The sequence below is a fragment of the Pseudophryne corroboree genome, chromosome 3, assembly GCF_028390025.1.
Source record: "Pseudophryne corroboree isolate aPseCor3 chromosome 3, aPseCor3.hap2, whole genome shotgun sequence".
Taxonomy (NCBI): Eukaryota; Metazoa; Chordata; class Amphibia; order Anura; family Myobatrachidae; genus Pseudophryne; species Pseudophryne corroboree.
This window is the reverse complement of record NC_086446.1, coordinates 8359873-8375606: the sequence shown is the minus strand read 5'-3', so window position 1 is coordinate 8375606 and position 15734 is coordinate 8359873. Positions and strand designations below refer to the sequence as shown.

The 15734-nt window shown below is 46.4% G+C and overlaps 1 protein-coding gene across 1 annotated transcript in view; it reads right to left on the bottom strand.

Moving 5' to 3' along the window:
* Positions 1–6372: 6372 nt before the first annotated feature.
* LOC135054527 (oocyte zinc finger protein XlCOF6-like) overlaps positions 6373–15734 on the bottom strand; it is a 45184-nt gene continuing 35822 nt past the window's right edge. Inside the window, exon 5 of the mRNA XM_063957664.1 lies at positions 6373–9747. Within this exon, the coding sequence (XP_063813734.1) occupies positions 8273–9747 (1475 nt within the window). The 3' untranslated portion in view covers positions 6373–8272. The remainder of the gene's footprint in view (positions 9748–15734) is intronic.

Below are 15734 nucleotides of genomic sequence, written 5' to 3'. Positions count from 1 at the left end.
CTGGAGTCAGTATCCGTGTCGGCGTCTATATCTGCCATCTGAGGTAACGGGCGCTTTAGAGCCCCTGACGGCCTATGAGACGTCTGGACAAGCACAAGCTGAGTAGCCGGCTGTCTCATGTCAACCACTGTCTTTTATACAGAGCTGACACTGTCACGTAATGCCTTCCAACAGTTCATCCACTCAGGTGTCGACCCCCTAGGGGGTGACATCACTATTACAGGCAATCTGCTCCGTCTCCACATAATTTTTCTCCTCATACATGTCGACACAAACGTACCGACACACAGCACACACACAGGGAATGCTCTGATAGAGGACAGGACCCCACTAGCCCTTTGGGGAGACAGAGGGAGAGTTTGCCAGCACACACCAGAGCGCTATATATATATACAGGGATAACCTTATATAAGTAAGTGTTTTTCCCCTTATAGCTGCTGTATTTTTAATACTGCGCGTAATTAGTGCCCCCCTCTCTTTTTTAACCCTTTCTGTAGTGTAGTGACTGCAGGGGAGAGCCAGGGAGCTTCCCTCCAACGGAGCTGTGAGGGAAAATGGCGCCAGTGTGCTGAGGAGATAAGGCCGCCGAGAAGGGGGCGGAGCCTATCTCCCGTTTTTCTGTGTATTCTGGCAGGGGTTAAATTCATCCATATAGCCCAGGAGCTATATGTGATGCATTTTTCGCCATCCAAGGTGTTTTTATTGCGTCTCAGGGCGCCCCCCCCCCCCCAGCGCCCTGCACCCTCAGTGACCGGAGTGTGAAGTGTGCTGAGAGCAATGGCGCACAGCTGCAGTGCTGTGCGCTACCTTGTTGAAGACAGGACGTCTTCTGCCGCCGATTTTCCGGACCTCTTCTGTCTTCTGGCTCTGAAAGGGGGCCGGCGGCGCGGCTCTGGGACCTATCCATGGCTGGGCCTGTGATCGGTCCCTCTGGAGCTAATGTCCAGTAGCCTAAGAAGCCCAATCCACTCTGCACGCAGGTGAGTTCGCTTCTTCTCCCCTTAGTCCCTCGATGCAGTGAGCCTGTTGCCAGCAGGTCTCACTGAACATAAAAAACCTAAACTAAACTTTTCACTAAGCAGCTCAGGAGAGCCACCTAGTGTGCACCCTTCTCGTTCGGGCACAAAAATCTAACTGAGGCTTGGAGGAGTGTCATAGGGGGAGGAGCCAGTGCACACCAGGTAGTTCTAAAGCTTTACTTTTGTGCCCAGTCTCCTGCGGAGCCGCTATCCCCCCATGGTCCTTACGGAGTCCCCAGCATCCAATAGGACGTCAGTGAAAAGGATTTACCAGAAGGTATTAAAATCCTATTTTCTCTAGCATCCATAAGTGTTATTGGGGACACATTAGTACGATAGGGATGTCCGAAAGCTTCCAGAACGGGCGGCGACATCTGCAGCACTGCCTGCCCAAACTGGGTATCCTCTTTGGCCAGGGTATCAAACCTGTAGAATTTCACAAAGATGTTTTTCCCCCGACAAGGTAGCAGCTCGGCACAGTTGCAGGGCAGAGACTCCACAAGCGGCCGCCCATGAAGACCCAACCGACCTTGGAGAGTGGGCCTTCAGAGACTGTGGAACAGGTAAGGCTGCCGACACATTAGATGTTGGATAGTGAGCCTAAGCCAATGAGCAATGGACTGATTAGAAGCAGGGAAACCCCTTTTTCTGTGCATCATACAGCACGAAAAAAGAATCAGTCTTTCTGATCTGAGCAGTTCTCTTGAAATAGATCTTCAAGGCTCGCACAGCATCCAATGCCACCGGAGAAGTGCCAAGAATGGACGGAATTACATTAGGTTAATTCAAGTAAAATGCAGAGAGACTACCTTCGGCAGGAATTGCTGCCTAGTCCTGAGCACCGCTCTATCCTCATAAAAGATCAAGTATGGACTTTTACACAATAAGGCCCCTAATTCTTAGACACGCCTAGCAGTACCCAGGGCCAGTAACATCACTTGTCTTCTACTCTCAGCAGAGGTTCAAACCAGGAGGGGACTGTAGAAAATTAAACACCACATTCAAATCCCAAGGTGCCGTGGGCGGCACAAACAGAGGTTGTATGTGAAGCACCCCTTGCAACAAGGTCTAAATTTCTGGCAACACTGCCAATTTCTTCTTGAAGATTGAAAAAGAGCTGAAATCTTGACTTTTACGGAACCCAGACGAAAGCCTTTATCCACACCAGCCTGCAGGAAATGGAGGAACCGCCCCAAATGGAACCCCACAGGCCGATACGTGCGCGTTCCTCGCACCAGGAGACATATCTCTTCCAGACATGATGATTGAGTTTTGACGTCACAGATTTCCTGGCCTGAACCATGGTAGCAATGACCTTTTTGGTAAGGGCCATATGAGCTAGGATGTTCCACTCAACTTCCATGCCATCAAACGAAGCTGCCGTAAGTCCGGGTAGACAAACGGTCCTTGTTGAAGATCCCTTCTTAGCGGCAGAGGGCAAGGGTCTTCAATGGGCATGCCCAGAAGATCCGCGTATCACGTTCTCCGGGACCAATCTGAGGCAATCAGGATTGCCTGAACTCCTTGATGTCTGATCCTCTTGAGCACCCTTGGGATCAACGGAATCAGAGGAAACAGGTAGACCAACTGATAAGGACAAGGCGACGTCAGCACATTCACTGTGCTTGGCTGGGGGACCCTGGTTTGCAAGCAATTGCAGCAAAGTTTCTTGTTGAACCGAGACGCCATTATGTCGATTTGTGGGCATTCCCACCTGTCGATCTGTTGAAACACTCAAAGGTATAATCCCAACTCTCCCGGGTGGAGATCGCGACGACTGAGGAAGTCCACTTCCCAGTTGTCCACTCCCGGAATGAAGTTTGCAGACAGTGCTCTTGCATTTCTTTCTGCCCAGAAGAGTATCCTTGACACCTCTCGCATACAGGCCCTGCTTTTTGTCCCTCCTTGTTGATTGATGTATGCACCTGGATCGCATGATGTCTGAGTAGAGAGGCCTGAATCAGAGCATTGTATATCGCCTGAAGTTTCAGAATGTTGCCCTGGAACTGAGCCCCTTGGGTGACAGCACCCCATCCTCTCAGCCTTGCATCCGTCGTGAGGATCCAATCCTGAATCCCGAAGCTTTGGCCTTCCAGGAGGTTGGAAGACTGCAGCCACCACAGAAGTGAAATCCTGGCCTGAGGTGACAGTTGTATCATCCGGTGCATCTGAAGATGTGAACTGGACCATTTGCTCAGGACATCCAACTGAAATGTTCTGGCATGGAACTTTCCATACTGGACCGCCTCATACGAGGCTACCATTTCTCCAAACAATCTTATGCAAAGATGGATGGAAATTCGAGCAGGTCAGAGAACCATGCATACCATCTCTTGTAGTGTTCTCGCTTTGTCCTCTGGGAGCAACACTTTCTGTGCCACAGTATCCAGTAGCATTCCCAGAAACAGGAGGCGCTGAGATGGCTCTAGGTGGGACTTGTTTATTGAGGATCCACCCATGGTGTGACAGAAGTTATATAGTGTGATCAATATGGAGCAAAAGAAGCTTCCCGGAACACGCTTTTATCAGGAGATCGTCCAGATAAAGGACCACGTTGACCCCCTGGACTAGGAACTGGAACATCATTTCCACCATCATTTTCGTGAACACCCTCGGAGCTGTAGACAGGCCAAAGGGTAATGCCTAGAGTGGTAAGTGATCATTCAGCAGGGCAAATCTTAGATAGGCCTGCTGAGGAGGCCAAATCCGGATATGGAGATAGGGATACCAGGAATTCCTTTTCTTCCAGGCCTGCAATCACTGGTCTCAGAGATTCCATCTTGAACTTAAAAACCTTCAGGTAAGGGTTCAAGGACTTCAGATTGTAAATGGGTCCTACCAACAAGTCCGGTTTTGGTACTATGAACACATTGGACTAGTAACCCTGTCCTTGCAGTGACACTGAAACAATGACTTGGGATTGAACCAACTTTGCAATGGCCAGCAGCAGCGTAACATGCGTATCCTCCAAAGCTGGTAAGCTGGATTTAAAAAATCGTTGCAGAGGAGTACCGTCGAACTCCAGCTTGTATCCTTGAGGGATGAGGTCCCTTACCCAGGAATTTTAGCAGGAACTGTTCCAGATGTGGCTGAAGTGACGCAACCTAGCTCCCACCTCAAGATCCCCTCGGGGTGGGCAGGCACCATCATGCTGAGAGGCTTTTGCGAAAGCTGAACTGGTGCCCTGTTCCTGAGAGCTGGCAACAGCTGGTTTTTTAGGTTTACCTCTGGAGCCTATAACTGCATTGGAAGCACCTCTGGCACTAGATCAGAATCTGGTGGACCGAAAGGACTGAGTAGACGGCCTTAGAGGGGAAAAATGTGGATTTCCCAGCAGTATCCTTAGCGATCCATGTATCCCGCTCTCCCCCGAAGAGCCATTCCCCTGAAAAGGGAAGAGACAATCCACTGACGCAACCATAAGGCCCTACGTGCTGACACTGCCATAGCAGTAGTCCTAGGATTAATATTGCCAATCTCTTTGAGGGAGTCACCCAGGACGCGAGCGGTGTACTGAATATGCTTAAGGAGAGTCACCATAGTAACCATGGACATTATCCCCTGAGAGACCCTCCTGTATTTGAGTAGCCCACATATGAATGGAATGTGTCATCCAGCAACCCGCTATGACCGGCCTTTGAGATATACCTACAGCTGCGTACATAGATTTCAGTATGGTCTCAATTTTTCTATCCCCAGGGTTCTTTATGGTAAAGGAGCCCGGGGCAGGTAGTACTGCCTTCTTAGATAGGCGAGACGGATACGTCCACAGACGGGGCTTCTTCCCATAATTTTCTGCCTTCAGGAACAAAAGGGAAAGTGTGCAAAAACCGTTTTTACACTTTATATTTTTTTTATCTGAACTTTTCCAGGCTAACGTAAATAGGTCATCTAATTCTTTAGAATCACGGAAAGCGAGTTTGTTTTGTGAGAGGAAAAATTACTGCTGTGTCGAAGAATCCTCTAGAGGGAGTTTTAACACATCCCGCATAGCCAGAATGAGGGGTTCAATACCCTGAGCAGAAGGGGAATCCCCACCAATGGTATCCCCATCCTCCTGTAATTCTTCCTCAGAAACTGAGAGTAAGGCAGGTAATCCATGGTTTGTGGACCTGAAGTGGAGATGCGGGGTTGGGGAACATCAACCCTAGCAGCTAGGTCTGCAACAGCCTGCTGCAATTGTTGTGTTATCAGCATTTGAAGTGAGCTGAGATGAATTATCAGACATCATAGTTTAATGGCACCTAACCAAGAAGCTCATGACCCTCTCCCCCCAGTGATTTGTGAGGACTGACTGCATTGTTCACAAGAAATGGAGCCAGATGATCAGGGAGGGGGGGACCTGTTACACACACTGCATAACTTGTGTTTTACCATGATTGCAGTAACACAGACATATACAGATGGGTCCATGTTTATCTTGACCTTTAATAGGATTGACTTGAGACTGGGAAATCGGACTTAATCCCCTGCTGTATTGTTCTCTGCATTGTATTACAGCTGAGAACAATAGATGAAGTTTATGTTAATAAACCATGTTGTGCCTAGGCGCAGAAAACTAGCCAAGATAACCGTGGACCCATCTGTACATGCACACAGACAAGTATAATGCAAGCCTGCCCTACTGTATATGAGGGAGACATACAGAAGGCACCAGCACACCCAAGCTACACAGCCCCAGTAAGGCTGCTAGCTGTTGTTCAGTGAAGCACTGTGTGTGTGTGTGTGTGTGTATGTATATATATATATATATATATATATATACATATATATATATATATATATATATACACACACATATGGGGGAGAGCCGCTATTGGCAAAGTCTCACAAAGAGTGTAAAACATAACATACATGCTAGTTTCCACTACCGCTGCCAGTGTACATGGGGCTATAGCGCATCTCCCCCAGGAGGGTTCAGTATGTCGCCCCTGCGTTTCGCCGCACCAAGAACCAGGGGACCACCCTAGCGGGGTCGTCACCTTCAGGCTAGAGTTAGGGGTGTGCGGCGCACTGCGATTGTGACCGCCAAGGCGCAGTGCCCCGCTGTGCTACAACCTCTCAGGTCGGTGGTCCTGCAGTGGAGCAGCGGCTCAGACGCCTCGCAAGCTCGGTGACCGCCCCCCACGGTGCAGGTATGCTGTTGCTCAAACAGCATACCAAAAATAATAAAGTTTTAAAATAAACTGAAGAAAACTCTCTGGAGCTCCAGGAGTGTGCATCCTCTCCCGAGGGCAATTTTCCTAAAATGCCAGTGGGAGGGGGCATAGAGGGGTGGAGCCAGCACATCCAGTTGAAGAAATGTAAAGTGCACTGGCTCCTTTGGACCCGTCTATACCCATCGTACTAATGTGTCCCCAATATCCCTTATGGATGCAAGAGAAAATGAGATTTTAAACCTACCGGTAAATCTTTTTCTCCTAGTCCGTGGAGGATGCTGGGGACTCCGTAAGGACCATGGGGTATAATTGCTGCCCAGGGCGCCCCCCTCCTGCACCCATACAGTGCTGCCAGTGTGTGTGTGTTGGGAGCAATGGCGCGCAGCGGTTACCACATAGAAGACACGAAGGCTTCTGCCGCCTTTGAAGTCTTCTTTCTTCTCATACTCACCCGGCTTCTATCTTCCGGCTCTGTGAGGAGGACGGCGGCGCGGCTCCGGGACGAACGGCGAGGGTGAGACCTGCGTTCCGACCCTCTGGAGCTAATGGTGTCCAGTAGCCTAAGAAGCATAGCCTATCATTTAAGTAGGTCTGCTTCTCTCCCCTCAGTCCCACAATGCAGGGAGCGTGTTGCCAGCAAAATTAAAAAAACTAACAAAAGTCTTTTACAGAGAAACTCAGTAGAGCTCCCCTGCAGTGCACTCAGTCTCCTCTGGGCACAGGATCTAAGGTCTGGAGGAGGGGCATAGAGGGAGGAGCCAGTGCACACCCATCAAAAGTCTTTAGAGTGCCCATGTCTCCTGCAGAGCCCGTCTATACCCCATGGTCCTTACGGAGTCCCCAACATCCTCTAGGATGTAAGAGAAACGTAAATTAGCCATGGAAAAAATTCTGGAAGTGGTCTCGTAGTCGGGGCTAGGATACCGCTATCACTAACCACATCCATGATAGGCAAGGCAAATAGAGCGCACAAAGGTAGGTGGAAACACAGCAATGGCAGGCACAGCTAACACACAAGTAGACAAATCATGACAACTTAGAGCACAATATAAAAATCGGACCATACATAGGTGTTTATAATGTTCACACTCTTACCTTGTGTGTGTGTGTGGGGGGGGGGGGTGGGGGGGGGGGAGAGTGGAGGGATGTGAAATATTGGTGCAGTTAAGAGTATCCTAATGCAACCAAATACATAAAGCAGCCAAGTGACCAATAAACAGGACATTTTGGTGACTAATATACAATAGAGAATAGGTTTTCAAACTCGGTACTCAGGACCCCACACAGTGCATGTTTTCCTGATCTCCTTACAGAATCACAAGTTCATCTTTTAAAATGTGTAAGTAATTAGTACACCTGCTTGGTCATCTGGAAAAAGTGAACTGTGTGAGGTCCTGAGTACGGAGTTTGAGTACTGCAATAGCGCATCTTAGTGACTGCCATAAAAAAAATCATCCTAGTGACCACCATACAATAGAGAGTATAGCAACTGATATAAAATAGAAATCTAGTAAACGCCATACAATACAGAGAGCATCTGCATATATTGCCTGTCCTCCATAACACGGTGTAGTCTATATATTTTTGAGTTTACACTGAAAATGTTCTTTTGCCTGTGATTATGTTTATGAATAATATCAATGGATTTTACATTATTTAAAATATTACTGCAGCTTCTTCTAGGGTCTATAAACTCATGGAAATGTATTTCACTCGGTGTGCTCTCTCAGATGTATACCAAAAAAAGGAAACACATTCCCACACTCAGAACATGGAAATGGCTTTTCACCCGTGTTGAGGTCTCTTATGTCTAAGATGTGATGTAGTTATGAAACATTTTCCACATTCAGAGCATGGATATGGTTTCTCACCTGTGTGACTTCTCTGATGTGCAACAAGAACTGATTTCTGTCTAAAACATTTCCCACAATCAGAGCATGGAAATGGTTTCGCACCAGTGTGACTTCTCGGATGTGTAACAAGAGCTGAATTTTTAAGGAAACTTTTTCCACAACTGTATGTGTTCTCTGATGTTCAACAAAATTTGACTTACGAGCAAACACATTCCCACACTCAGAGCATGTAAATGGATTCTCATCTGTGAGCTCTCTCATGTTTAACAAGATGTGATTTAGTTATGAAACCTTTCCCACACTCAGTGCATAGAAATGGTTTCTCACCTGAGTGACTTCTCTGATGTGCAACAAGAACTGATTTCTGTGTAAAACATTTCCCACACTCAGAGCATGGAAATGGTTTCTCACCTGTGTGTGTTTTCTGATGTTCAACAAGATTTGATTTACTTGCAAACACATTCCCACACACAGAGCATGTAAATGGCTTCTCACCTGTGTGAGTTCTCTCATGTCTAACAAGATGTGATTTAGACAGGAAACAATTCCCACACACAGTACACGGAAATAGTTTCTCTCCTGTGTGACTTCTCTGATGTGTAACAAGAACTGATTTCTTTGTAAAACATTTCCCACAATCGGAGCATGAAAATGGTTTCATACCTGTGTGAAGTATCTGATGTGCAACAAGATAGGATTTGTGTGTAAAACATTTCCCACACTCTGAGCATGAAAATGGTTTCTCTCCTGTGTGAAGTATCTGATGTGCAACAAGATATGATTTGTGTGTAAAACATTTCCCACACTCTGAGCATGAAAATGGCTTCTCTCCTGTGTGAGTTCTCTGATGTTCAACAAGACTTGATTTACGTGTAAACACATTCCCACACACAGAGCATGTAAATGGTTTTTCACCTGTGTGAGTTCTCTCATGTCTAACAAGATGTGATTTATTTCTGAAAAATTTCCCACACACAGAACATGAAAATGGCTTCTCACCTGTGTGACTTCTCTGATGTGCAACAAGAACTGTTTTCTGTGTAAAACATTTCCCGCACACAGAACATGGAAATGGCTTCTCACCTGTGTGACTTCTCTCGTGTCTAACAACATGCAATTTATTTGTGAAGCATTTTCCACACACAGAACATGGAAATGGTTTCTCACCTGTGTGATTTCTCTCATGTATAACAAGTTGTGATTTATTTATGAAACATTTTCCACATTCAGAGCATGAAAATGGCTTCTCACCTGTGTGAGTTCTCTCATGTCTTGCAAGATGTGATTTATTTCTGAAATATTTCCCACACACAGAACATGGAAATGGCTTCTCACCTGTGTGACTTCTCTCATGTATAACAAGATTTGATTTATCACTGAAACATTTTCCACACTCAGAACATGGAAATGGTTTTTCACCTGTGTGATTTTTCTGATGCCTAATTAGACTTTTGATCATTTTATAACATTTCCCACACTCAGTACATATAAAAGCAGAATCAGTTGTACTGTGTGTAGCAATAACTAATTTATCAGTAGAACATTCCTTATGATTAGAGGGCTCCGATGATTTATCTGCCCTGATAAATACTGGATGTATTTTTAGGGTAGCAAGGTTTTCTTCTGAAGAATCTTGTGTGATGTTATTTTCTATTTTAAAATCTGGAGACAAAATGAGATGTCCCTCCGTAGGATTCCTTCTTGTGCATCCATCTGCTGGAAATAACAGAATTTCATAGTATTAGTTAGTGTAAGAGCTCCAGTTTTTAACCTTTTCAGTGCTAAGGACGAGTAAGACTCATCCTCAGTATATAGCTCAAATTGAACATGGAAAAAGAGTTCAAACAGGGCGGGTGGGGATTACCTAGCTTTCCAGTGTGTGGTAAATGTAACAAAAGGGGCAGAGATTATGGCACACTATAGAAAACATTGACAATGGGGTAGGAATGTACATTAACTGCAATCTGGCAGATATAAATATGATGGTTCCTTTCATTTGAAAGGAATCTGTGTGCTCACTAGACAATCCCAACACTATGCATATCATCCTCAAATCCAGATACTGTATAGGGGAAAAGCTCCCCCATCCTGGCTTAAATAAATTATAGTCATCTTCATGTGTAAAAGGGGTGTTATGGTCTGTCAAATGATGCAGTGTGATTACTGTGTGGTGATAATGGTGACAATAACCCCCTGCAATGCAGAAATACAGGTAGATCCAAGGATGGCATTTAAAAAGACCGATCTGGCCTGTCCTGACACCTACAACCCAGGGACAGTCTTGTTCAGGCAAAGCTTATTATTCCTACATACAAATACAGTTTATGCATTTCATTCAAACTAATAAAAATATATTATCTTCCAGAGCAGATTCTATTATGAAAATCTATTAGTAGAATCTCGGCTTTTGTTGTTTTAGAAAGGTGGATTAATGCTGAAGCAAGAACTACATAACAAAAGGTAGGTTCTACCATAACTCTTATTAAACTTTGTTTCTTCAATGTCCATAGGGACTACAGGGATACCATGGGGTTTCGGGTGGAGAGGTCCAGACACCAAACAAACAGAGCTTTAGCTCCCAGGATGCACTGGTCCTACTACCCTATAACCACATCCCCAGCCAGAGGACTAGTCTGTATAGTGAACAAGCCCTAAGGCAGGAGCAGGCAGAGGAGAAGGAAGAATGGTACAATCAAGAAACACTGACAGAGGAGAACTAGAAATACCCATAGAATCCAGGTGCGTCAAGGTGAGTGCCCTGTGGACCTTATGGACTTCGAAGAAAAAGAGAGTTAACACGGGTAAGTTCTACCTTAACTCTTATTTTTTTTCCAGAGTTTACAGGGAGTCCACAGGGATATCCAAAGCAGTTTCCCTTAAGGGTGGGGACATGACTGAGCTTGGAGAACTCGTCTCCCAAAGGCAAGATCCAGAGAAGCAAATGTCCAAAGGAGTAAAACCCAAGAAAAAGTGTGGATGGAAGCCCATGTGGCTGCTCTACACAACTGTCCAGCAAATCGCCCCATGGCTAGCTGCCAACGAAGGCCCCACCGCTCAGTGGAATGGACCTGGAGTACGATAGGAACATAAAGATTCCCTTCCATGTATGCCTGAGAGATAATCATATGGATCCATCAAGCCAAAGATTGCTTGCTAGAAGGCCAGCCTCTGTTGTGAAAACCATACACGACAAAAAGAGCATCAGATTAACCGGCAGACCTGGTGCACTCAACATAAATCTACAGTAATCGTACCACCTCACACAACTCATCATTTGTGGAAAGGTTAGGAAAATGAAAGGCTGGAACCAAAATTTCTACAGTGATATGAAATTTGGAGACCACCTTAGGAAGATATCCAGACCTAGTCCTGAGGAGAGAGTTCTGTCTGGATAAAAATAAAAAAAAAGAAGACACGAAAGTGCAGCTGAAGACACTCTGTTAGCAGAGGCAATAGCCAGGAGGAAGAGAGTCTTCTACGTCAGCCACTTTAAATCCAGAGAACCACATGGTCAGGGCAGATATGTGTACCCTGGGAGATGCAAGGGGAAGACATAAGCCCAATCCTGCTTGAAGGAAGGAAAGAACATTTGCAACTCTGAAAGAAGGATTGCAACTCCTAGGTGACCACCACTTGAAGTAAGTGTACCAAATCGGTTAATAAACCCCTGCTGAAGAAGGCTTGCATGCTTTAAGCATTGTCTGGACAACCAAGCTTGACAAACAGTTACATTTTAAAAGGGATGTCTCAAGAGCCATGCCGTCAAAGACAATCGAGCCAGCTCCTGGTGTAAATACGGACCCGGCGTTAACAGATATTGCCGTAGAGGAAGTCTGAGTGTCGATTGACAGACACTGCAGGTCTGCAAACCAAGGATGCCTCGGCCAGTCTGGAGCTTTAAGAAGCATGATGCCAACCCTGCTTGAACTTGTGAAGTACTCTCGGAAGGAGTGGGATGAGGGGAGATTTATGCCAGACTGAAGATCCACTGCACCACCAGAGTGTCTACGAAGATGGCTGCATGATCCTTGGTCCTGGTCCCATATACTGGAAGTCTGTGGTTGCAGCAAGATGCCCCGAGATCCAAATCTGGTAGGCTCCACTTGTCCACCAGATCCTGAAAGGCTTCTAGATGTAGAGTCCTGTCAGCTTAGGAAGTCTGCTTCTCAGCTGAGAACTCCTGGGATGAACACTACCGATTTTGCCGGAAGATGATGTCCTGCCCAAGTGAAGATGTGCATCACTTTTTTCATGGCACATCCTCCCTGATGGTCGAGGTAGGCTACTGTAAGTCACATTGTCGTATGGGACCTGAACTGGCTGGTCCTGAAGAAGGTCCTATGCCAGATTGAGTGCTTTGTACACTGCCCTGAGTTCCATTATGTTGATGGGCAGGTGACTCGAGAACTGTTTAATGCCCCTGAAAGAACTGTTGGCTGGTTACTGCTCCCCATCCGCAGAGGCTAACATCCATGGCGAGTAGTACCTCATCCGAGATCCAAAAAAAGGGACTGCCCTTGCCCCAGTGGGACGTCTGTAGCCACCACAACAAGGGAGAGCTGAAACTCCAGTGATAACACCCTTGTCTGACTAGATGATGTGGTCTATTTCACTGTGAGAATCAGGTGTTGCAGAGGTCTGGAGTGATACTGTGTGTACTCCACCCTGCCGAAGGTAGGGACCACGGACCACAGGACCTGCATGGCTGAGTGAATGGACAAATGCCGGTGTTGAAGAAAACTTTGCAGATGCGAGTGTAGTGTCATTATCCTCTCTGCTGGCAAAAAAGCCTATGAGCCTTAAAACCAAGCTTGTTAGGTGAGATCTGAACCCACAAGCTGCTACCAGTCTGACATGCGAAATGAACCCACAGCTGTTAGCATGGGCCAGGCATCCCAGACGCTGGACTTTAGAGACAAGCACAACCATGCCAGTCTCCTGAGAATCTGGGATGGCTCCCAGATATAATATCTTTGAAATGACGATAGGGTAAATTTCTTATACCCGTGTGTCTGTAGGAAGGCAATGGTCAGACGGAGATGTTGTTGCAGAACCTCTAGAGACTGAGCCAGAATCACTACGTCATTTAGGTATGGGAAAACGCAGACACCTTGGCACCGGAGATGTGCAGCCATGATTGCCATAATCTTGGTAAAAAACCTGAGGGGCTGTGTACAGTCCAAAGGGCAGCGCCCGGAACTGATAATGATAGTGAATAACAGCAAATCTGAGGTATCGCCGATGGTTGGCCTTAATAGGTACATGCAGGTATGCATCCTGAATGTCAAGGGAAGCCATGAAGTCCCCAGGTTCCAATGCCAGGATAATGGAATGGAGGGTTTCCATGCGAAAATAGAGCACACATATACATTTGTTGAGAGCCTTGGGATTGAGTATGGGTTGTGGTTTGCGGACCAGGAACAGTGTGGAGTTAAAGCCTGTCCATTGTTGCAGCGGAGTAACTGCCCGACTGCAGAAGGGCCTGAATGGCTAGTTGCCAAGCCAAGGCCCTGATGTAAGACATGTACAGAAAAATTGTTGAGAAAGAAGTCTCTGAAATGAGAGAGTTGGAAACCACTTCTCGTACAGAGTCGCCTTCTTAACAGGCAGAGAACTTATCTTCCGCCCAGCCTTCCTTTGCAGCCGGCCGTTTTGGTAGCCCAGGGCTGCTTAAAGCGAGGCTAGGACTTAAAAGAGCTGGTCTTTTTGGGAGATGTTTCCAATTTTTCTGTCAGTGTCATCCTTGAGGGAGGATGCTGGTATCTGAAAATCGCTTGTTAGGCGTAACCCTGGCTTCATCGTTATAAAAGCACGCACTAAAGTAGGAACACCAAGCTTTGAACTGGGTCATTCCATGTCAAACTAACACACTGATTTTACCTCACCAGCTCAGATTTTGCTAAAATATGGTATATGGGGAGTATATATGTAGTCTTAGAAAAATCCAAAATGTTATATAAATCTCATGCCGTTTCAAAAATATGGCTATGTAAAGTTTCCAAAAATCTGTAAAAAATGCAAAAAATAAGAATTTACTTACCGATAATTCTATTTCTCGTAGTCCGTAGTGGATGCTGGGGACTCCGTAAGGACCATGGGGAATAGCGGCTCCGCAGGAGACTGGGCACATCTAAAGAAAGCTTTAGGACTATCTGGTGTGCACTGGCTCCTCCCCCTATGACCCTCCTCCAAGCCTCAGTTAGGATACTGTGCCCGGACGAGTGTACACAATAAGGAAGGATTTTGAATCCCGGGTAAGACTCATACCAGCCACACCAATCACACTGTACAACTTGTGATCTAAACCCAGTTAACAGCATGATAACAGAGGAGCCTCTAGAAAAGATGGCTCACTACAGCAATAACCCGAATTTTTTTGGTAACAATAACTATGTACCAGTATTGCAGACAATCCGCACTTGGGATGGGCGCCCAGCATCCACTACGGACTACGAGAAATAGAATTATCGGTAAGTAAATTCTTATTTTCTCTAACGTCCTAAGTGCATGCTGGGGACTCCGTAAGGACCATGGGGATTATACCAAAGCTCCCAAACGGGCGGGAGAGTGCGGATGACTCTGCAGCACCAATTGAGAGAACTCCAGGTCCTCCTCAGCCAGGGTATCAATTTTGTAGAATTTTACAAACGTATTTGCTCCTGACCAAGTAGCTGCTCGGCAAAGTTGTAAAGCCGAGACCCCTCGGGCAGCCGCCCAAGATGAGCCCACCTTCCTTGTGGAGTGGGCATTTACAGATTTTCGGCTGTGGCAGGCCTGCCACAGAATGTGCAAGCTGAATTGTACTACAAATCCAACGAGCAATAGTCTGCTTAGAAGCAGGAGCACCCAGCTTGTTGGGTGCATACAGGATAAACAGCGAGTCAGATTTCCTGACTCCAGCCGTCCTGGAAACATATTTTTCAGGGCCCTGACAACGTCTAGCAACTTGGAGTCCTCCAAGTCCCTAGTAGCCGCAGGCACCAGAATAGGTTGGTTCAGGTGAACGCTGAAACCACCTTAGAGAGAAAATGAGGACTCAATTCCGCCATGTCCGAATGGAAAATCAGGTAAGGGCTTTTATAGGACAAAGCCGCCAACTCTGACACGCGCCTGGCCGAGGCCAGGGCCAATAGCATGACCACATTCCATGTGAGATATTTTAACTCCACAGATTTAAGTGGTTCAAACCAATGTGACTTTTGGAACCCAAAACTACATTGAGATCCCAAAGTGCCACTGGAGGCACAAAAGGAGGCTGTATATGCAGTACCCCTTTTACAAACGTCTGAACTTCAGGGACTGAAGCTAGTTCTTTTTGGAAGAAAATGGACAGATCCGAAATTTGAACCTTAATGGACCCCAATTTCAGGCCCATAAACACTCCTGTTTGCAGGAAATGTAGGAATCGACCCAGTTGAATTTCCTCCGTCGGGCCTTACTGGCCTCGCACTACGCAACATATTTTCGCCAAATGCGGTGATAATGTTTTGCGGTTACATCCTTCCTGGCTTTGATCAGGATAGGGATGACTTCATCCGGAATGCCTTTTTCCTTCAGGATCCGGCGTTCAACCGCCATGCCGTCAAACGAAGCCGCGGTAAGTCTTGGAACAGACAGGGTCCTTGCTGGAGCAGGTCCCTTCTTAGAGGTAGAGGCCACGGATCCTCCGTGAGCATCTCTTGAAGTTCCGGTTACCAAGTCCT